The 7,182-nt window shown below is 34.2% G+C and overlaps 1 protein-coding gene across 1 annotated transcript in view; it reads left to right on the plus strand.

Annotated features, from left to right (window-relative positions):
* LOC134715461 (uncharacterized) overlaps positions 1 to 6,784 on the plus strand; it is a 28,688-nt gene extending 21,904 nt beyond the window's left edge. Inside the window, exon 5 of the mRNA XM_063577641.1 lies at positions 6,331 to 6,784. Coding sequence (XP_063433711.1) covers positions 6,331 to 6,400 — 70 coding nt within the window. The 3' untranslated portion in view covers positions 6,401 to 6,784. The remainder of the gene's footprint in view (positions 1 to 6,330) is intronic.
* The last annotated feature ends 398 nt before the right edge of the window (positions 6,785 to 7,182 follow it).

A 7,182-nucleotide genomic window follows, 5' to 3' on the forward strand; every position in this document is an offset into this window, starting at 1 on the left:
AGTGACATCAAATAGCTTGAAATATTACAGGAATCTGGTGTCAGCTGTCTATATATGGCTTTCTATAATTCTTGGAAATATTACAAGAATCTGGTGTGTGTTGTCTATATATTGCTATTTATAACACAGTGACATCAGATTCCTGGACCTATTACAGGAATCTGGTGTTAGTTATGTATGTATGGCTGTCTATGTCAGAGTGACATCAGATTCCTTGAAATATAACAGGAATCTGGTGTCAGTTGTCTATATATTGCTGTTTATAACACAGTGACATCAGATTCCTGGACATATTACAGGAATCTGGTGTTAGTTATGTTTGTATGGCTGTCTATGTCAGAGTGACATCAGATTCCTTGAAATATTACAGGAATCTGGTGTCAGTTGTCTATATACTGCTGTCTATAATACAGTGACATCAGATTCTTTTAAATATTACAGGAATCTGATGTCAGTTTTGTATGTATGGCTGTTTATGTCACAGTGACATCAGATTCCTTGACATATTACATGAATCTGGTGTCAGTTGTCTATATATTGCTGTCTATAACACAGTGACATCAGATTCTTTGAAATATTACAGGAATCTGATGTCAGCTGTCTATATGTGGCTGTTTATAACACAGTGACATCAGATTCTTTTAAATATTACAGGAATCTGATGTCAGCTGTCTATATATGGCTTTTAAAAAAATATCGCCCCTATTCTTGTTTACCGACTCGCCTCACTTTTGAAAAAGTGTAAAATCAAATTGAAATCAAATCAAATCAGTCTGACAACGCAGAAGGCGCGAAAATTTAAACTCCTATACCACCTTAAACCCCTACTAATAAAGGTCTGCCAACTCGACCCACTTTACTAAAAAAAATATTGCTTCCTTAAGGGAGCTACCATTTGATTTTTAGGGGGGGGGGGGCTAGGATGAAATTTGAAAAAATAGGCAGGACAGGAGTATTGAGTAAAAAAAAAGGCAGGATGAGACACCTGCAAAAAAAAAAAGTCAGGATGACAATTTATGTAAAAAAAGTCAGGATATGCTTTAAAAAAAAAAGCAGGACCGGATAGAGTGAAAAATAAAAAGGCAGGACAGAGATTATAACTAAAAAAAATGCAGGACAAAATTTTTCATCCTAGCCCCCCCATAAAAATCAAATAGTAGCTCCCTAAGTATGTTAAATAACTGTTAGTTCATATCCAGTTGTCCTGGTACCGTGTAGTGGTATGTGTCGTGGCTTGATATGCCAAAGGTCTTGCATGAGCTGGAATCCCAGCATATAGTCCATATACACTGGATTTTTTCTACGTCAATTTTGATAGACAGTCTCTGTCATGTCTGTATAATTATAAAATTAAGTTTGATAGTGGATTTGACATTCCCGCCAAATTGTTACAGAACAAAGGAAAGCATGCACAAAGAAATTCAAACTGGGGTGATCCGGCTCAGATCACCCCTGTTAGAACAAAGGAGCTGGGATGTAATCTTTTGGTATTACATAACACTTGTATGCAATATTTCTGCAGATACAGATACAGATAGATTTTTTTTTAGAATCAGATTGCCCCATATTACACGAAACTGGCAAAACTTCCAGTGAATAAACTTATAGGCAGACTAGCTGAGTTAAACGATTATTAATTCTTTTAATAACAATATTCTATTAAAATAGTCTATCTGATGAGTTAATAATTTTAATTCTAAGTTGCTTAGTGAGTAGTTTCAAGTCATGTACTAGTGATTATCTTCATGGACCAATGAGTTAGGTTAATGTTGTAACCGTTTAGGTTTTACAAGTTTGGGGTATGACAACTCTCTTCTTTATAATGATTGGTTCATTAAGTCACATGGGTTTTTTTTGGAGGGAAATTCTATTGTCTTGGTTAGAATTTGCTTTGAGGGGTGCTGATATAGTTTGTACTCATATTTAATGGACATCTGATATATCCTGGATGTCTACCAAACTTGGACAGAAGCTTGTTTATAATCAAATCTAGTATCTAGAAGGAAATTTTTCGTTTTTCCAAACATTATTAATTATAAATGGACTTAGTTTTTGTTGAGCCTGCAACCTTTGTTGCAGAAAGCTCGACATAGGGATAGTGATCTGGCAGTGGCGGCATTAGCTAACTTTTTTTAAAAGCTTTATAGTTTAGAAGGTGGAAGTCCTGGATGTTTCATACTTTGTACATGTATATAGATGCCTCATGTTACGAAGTTTCCGTCAGTCACATGTCCAATGTCCTTGACCTCATTTTCATGGTCCAGTGACCACTTGAAAAATAAGATTTTTTGTAATGTTGAATTCTCTCTTATAAGTATTAGGATAATTATATTTGGTATGTGCGTACCTTGCAAGGTCCTCATGCATGTTAGTCAGACAGTTTTCACTTGACCTCGACCTCATTTCATGGATCAGTGAATAAGGTTAAGTTTTGGTGGTCAAGTCCATATCTCAGATACTATAAGCAACAGGGCTAGTATATTCCGTGTATGGAAGGACTGTAAGGTGTACATGTCAAACTGGCAGGTGTCATCTGACCTTGACCTCATTTTCATGGTTCAGCTGTTAGCGTTATGTTTTTGTGTTTTAGTCTGTTTTTCTTATACTTTATGCAATAGATCAAATATATTTGTTGTATGGAATGATTGTAAGGTGTACATGTCTAGCAGGCAGATGTCATCTGACCTTGACCTCATTTTCATGGTTGAGTGGTCAAATTTTTTGAGTTTTGGTCTTGTTATCCAATACTATATGCCATAGGTCAACTATATTTGGTGTATGGAAATATTTTATGATCTTTATGTCAGTCGCTCAGGTTTTATTTGACCTCAACCTCAATTTCATGCTCAATGTTAAGTATTTGTAATTTGGTCTATTTTTCTTAAAATATAAGGAATAGGTCAACTATATTTGTTGTATGGAAGCATTGTTAGCTGTACATGTCTGCCTGGCATGGTTCATCTGACCTTGACCTCATTTTCATGGTTCATTGGTCTTTATTTAGTTATCTTGGTTAATGTTAAGTTTATGTGACAGTTTTTAATAAAGCTTTATGCTTAGGACTATCAACATCATATCAATGATTAGAAAAGGAGCAAGACATTTCAGCATGCGCACTCTTGTTCTTCTAGTTAACATTACATACAGTCGAAGTTTTTAACATAAATTATCTTGGATTTTTACCCTACTTAGAGGAAAAAATTTACTTTGTTGAGCCTGGAACTAACAGCAAAAGTAGGCAGGACACTGGGTTCTCAGGAATCCGTACAAAGGAGTAGGTCCGGAAAGAGCCCTTTTTGGCCCCAAAATATAGCAGTTTTACAAAATTATTAAAAAATAAAATTTAAGTTATTTATTGGATAGTAGAATGGTTCTGCTACATAAATATTGGCTGTTTTTGACAATACAATGCACATATATTGAGGACTAGCACCATTAAGTCATGCTAAGTTACTGAAATCTTCACAATTCCGGCATTTTAGTTAAATTTTAGACGGTTTCCGTGTAAAACGAAAGTGGCCACAATCGTGTTCATCCAAAATATTGAAATGGAAGTTGTATTTGATGATAATACATAACATATATAAAGATTGAGGATGAACATGGATGCGGCCACTTTCATTTTTGACAAAAAACATCTAAAAAGTGACATTTTTTCGCATATTTGGTAGATTTTTCATATTTAAGCTTGAATTGGATCGTTTTTAATGACTAAATGAGTTCAAATTTTTCTCAAAACATAATTGAATCAAATGAAATAGACACTTAAGTGTTTAAAAAGTGGTTAAAATCTTTCGTCAGATGAATTTGAAATTTGAGGCCAAAATCGGTCCTTACCGGACCTACTCCTTTTTTTTATTACTTTTTCGTTTTGTCTAGTTCCTTTGTACGATTGGCAGATCCAGAAATTTTCATCAGTGGGGGCCCATTGAATGCTTAAAATGAGACCCACTCCTGTCAAGCTTCAGTGATTCCCTATATAATCAACAAAATTCTCCCCACAAAAGGGGCCCTTCTAAATCCGCCTCTGTGTACACACAATTTTACCTTTTGGTCCCCCTTCCCCTCCTCTTTTTCCCCTTTTGGATTTATCTGACATTGACACAACTTTCCCAGATTGGGGACAGTTAGTTGCTGCACACAAACATGTTTAACCCCGCCACAATATGTATTAATGTGTCTGTCCCAAGTCAGGATACTGTAATTCAGTGGTAGTTATGTTTGGCTGTCTCATGTATTTGTTTTTTTGTCTCGCCTTGACAGAGTCAAAAAGTGAGACATAGGTATGCTGTTTCCAGCATTGGCGGTGACGGCGTCAACAATGTATTAGTTTTTGATTAGGTCTAGTTCATGGTGAACCACTGGTGGTAGGTCAATGATATTTGGTATGCAGTTGTATTAGCATTGGCACATCTCATTACCATGGAGATTATTTGTCCCCATCCCCTTAGTAAGGTCTATTGACTTTGAAACTTTTCATAGTTTACATGTATTAGTTTGTGACTAGGTCAATTTATGGGGAACCACTGGTGGACCGGTAGGTCAACGATGCATGTATTTGGTATGCAGTTGTATAAGCATTCAATGGCATATCTCATTTTCATGGAGATTTTTTGACTCTGTCCTTCAGTCATGGTCTATAGACTTTGAAGTATACATGTATTAGTTTGAGATTAGGTTAGTTCTAGGGGAACCATTAGTGGTAGGCCAATGTTAATTGGTGTTCAGTTGTATAAGCATTAGCACATCTTATTTCCATGGAGAATACTTGGCCTCGCCCCCTCAGTCATGGTCTATTGGCTTTGAAACTTTTGCTTAGTTTACATGTATTAGTTTGTGATTAGATCAGTTTAAGATGAACTGCTAATGTTAAGTCAATGCTATTTGGTATGCAAATGTATTAGCATTTGAAAGTATCGTTTCAATGGAGATTATGTAGCCCACCCCTGATCATGGTTCATTGATTTTTGTCGAGCCTGCAACTTTTGTTGCAGAAAGCTTGACATAGGGATAGTGATCCGGCGGCGGCGGCGGTAGCTAACTTTTCAAAAGCTTTATATTTTAAAAGGTGGAAGACCTGGATGCTTCATACTTTGTATATAGATGCCTCATGTTACGAAGTTTCCGTCGGGTACATGTCAAATGTCCTTGACCTCATTTTCATGGTTCAGTGACCACTTGAAAAAAAGTTCAGATTTTTTTGTAATGTTGAATTCTCTCTTATAAGTAATAGGATAACTATATTTAGTATGTTTGTACCTTGCAAGGTCCTCATGCCCGTCAGACAGTTTTCACTTGACCTTGACCTCATTTCATGGATCAGTAAACAAGGTTAAGTTTTGGTGATCAAGTCTATATCTCAGATACTATAAGCAATAGGGCTAGTATATTTGGTGTATGGAAGGACTGTAAGGTGTACATGGCCAACTGGCAGGTGTCATCTGACCTTGACCTCATTTTCATTATTCAGTGGTTATAGTGAAGTTTTTGTGTTTTAGTCTGTTTTTCTCATACTTTATGCAATAGATCTACTTTGTATGTTGTATGGAATGATTGAAAGGTGTACTTTCAACATAATATCAATGATAAGTAAAGAAGGCGAGACATTTCAGCGTGTGCACTCTTGTGAAACTTTTTACATAGTTTACAAGTTAATGTTTGTGTTTAGGTTTGTTTAAAGGGAACGACTTATAATGAGACAATGGTAATTGGTATGCAGTTGTATTAGCAGTGGCACATCTCTTTTCATTGAGATGGTTTAGCCATGTACCTTCAGTCATTGTTCATCGACTTTCAATATTTGCATAACTTACATGTTTAAGTATTGCTATTTTAATATCCACATTTGCATTATCAAAATTACAAAAGGCGACATATCTCTGTGATAACAGTTTAGGTTCTTTATTTTGTACTTTTATTAGGGCATTAGTTTTCTCGTTTGAATTATTTTACAATGGACATTTTGGAGCTTTTTATAGCTGACCATGATGTGGTATGAGCTTTGCTTATTGTTGAAGGCCATACTGTGACTTATACTTCAGTTGTTAATTTCAGGTCAGTTGGTCTATTGTTGAAAGTTGTCTCATTGGCAATCATCTTTTTATAAGAATTTAACAATGAAAAATTAATCAAACTAAATTTGTCATATGAATGGCTGATTAAACCATCCAAATGGTGTCGGGTCAAATTGTGCTTTGTTGACTCTCACTGCATAAAATTTTTATTGACACAATGTTGCAGATAAAATCACTATCAATCCAAATCACAATTTATAAATGTAAACCATTCAAGAATACTTTAGGAATAATAAATGTTATTTTTACTTTTCAGTATGTTGAGAGAAGTTCAGAACAACCTTTTATGTTTGAAGAGGAGTTGTCAGCACGTCATCATTGAATAAAGTCAGTTGTATTAGAAGTGAAGCCTAATCAGAAATGAGACAATTATCAAATAATTCAAAGACTACATGGATGTTATCTGGACTAACATTTGTATGACCCAAATGTGGTGTTTTTCATATGAAGACTTTAATACAAAGCAAATAATTGGCTGTGGCAAACATGTGTATGCATTTACATGTTCAAAGACTTGAAGAACTTGTACTGCCTTCTTCAGATTTCAGTAGAATTTGTTTAAGACAGTAAATTCTGAGTGTGAATCGAAGAATTTTTGCTCATTTAAATGAATTATGAAAATGTTTTACATCTTAAATATACAAAAACAACATACATTATTTTTTCTTTTTTGAAACTTTTTACAAAATAAATTCTTATATATATACTAATTCTTGAAATTAACAAGTTTATTTTTAGCCTGAACGTACAACTCAATGCAATGGTTATTCACACAGAAAACTACATTTATCTCAGCCATATTAAAAAAAAATGATATATGGTAGGATTGCCAATGAGACAACTATTCTTAAAATAAATGCCAATAATCAAAGATAATGAATACCTAGTGTATCATGGATTCCATACGAAAGAGAGATCACTATTTAAACATATTTTATATAAGATATCTTATATAGTTTATAAGATATCTTATAAATTACAGAAGATATCTTTTAAATTACAGAAGATATCTTATAAATTATAGAAGATATCTTATAAATTACATAAACTATCTTACAAATTACATAAGAATTATAAAGTTAATGAGCTATTTTATAAAGCTAAAGAG

Source organism: Mytilus trossulus, chromosome 4, assembly GCF_036588685.1.
Source record: "Mytilus trossulus isolate FHL-02 chromosome 4, PNRI_Mtr1.1.1.hap1, whole genome shotgun sequence".
In the NCBI taxonomy this organism is placed as follows: domain Eukaryota; kingdom Metazoa; phylum Mollusca; class Bivalvia; order Mytilida; family Mytilidae; genus Mytilus; species Mytilus trossulus.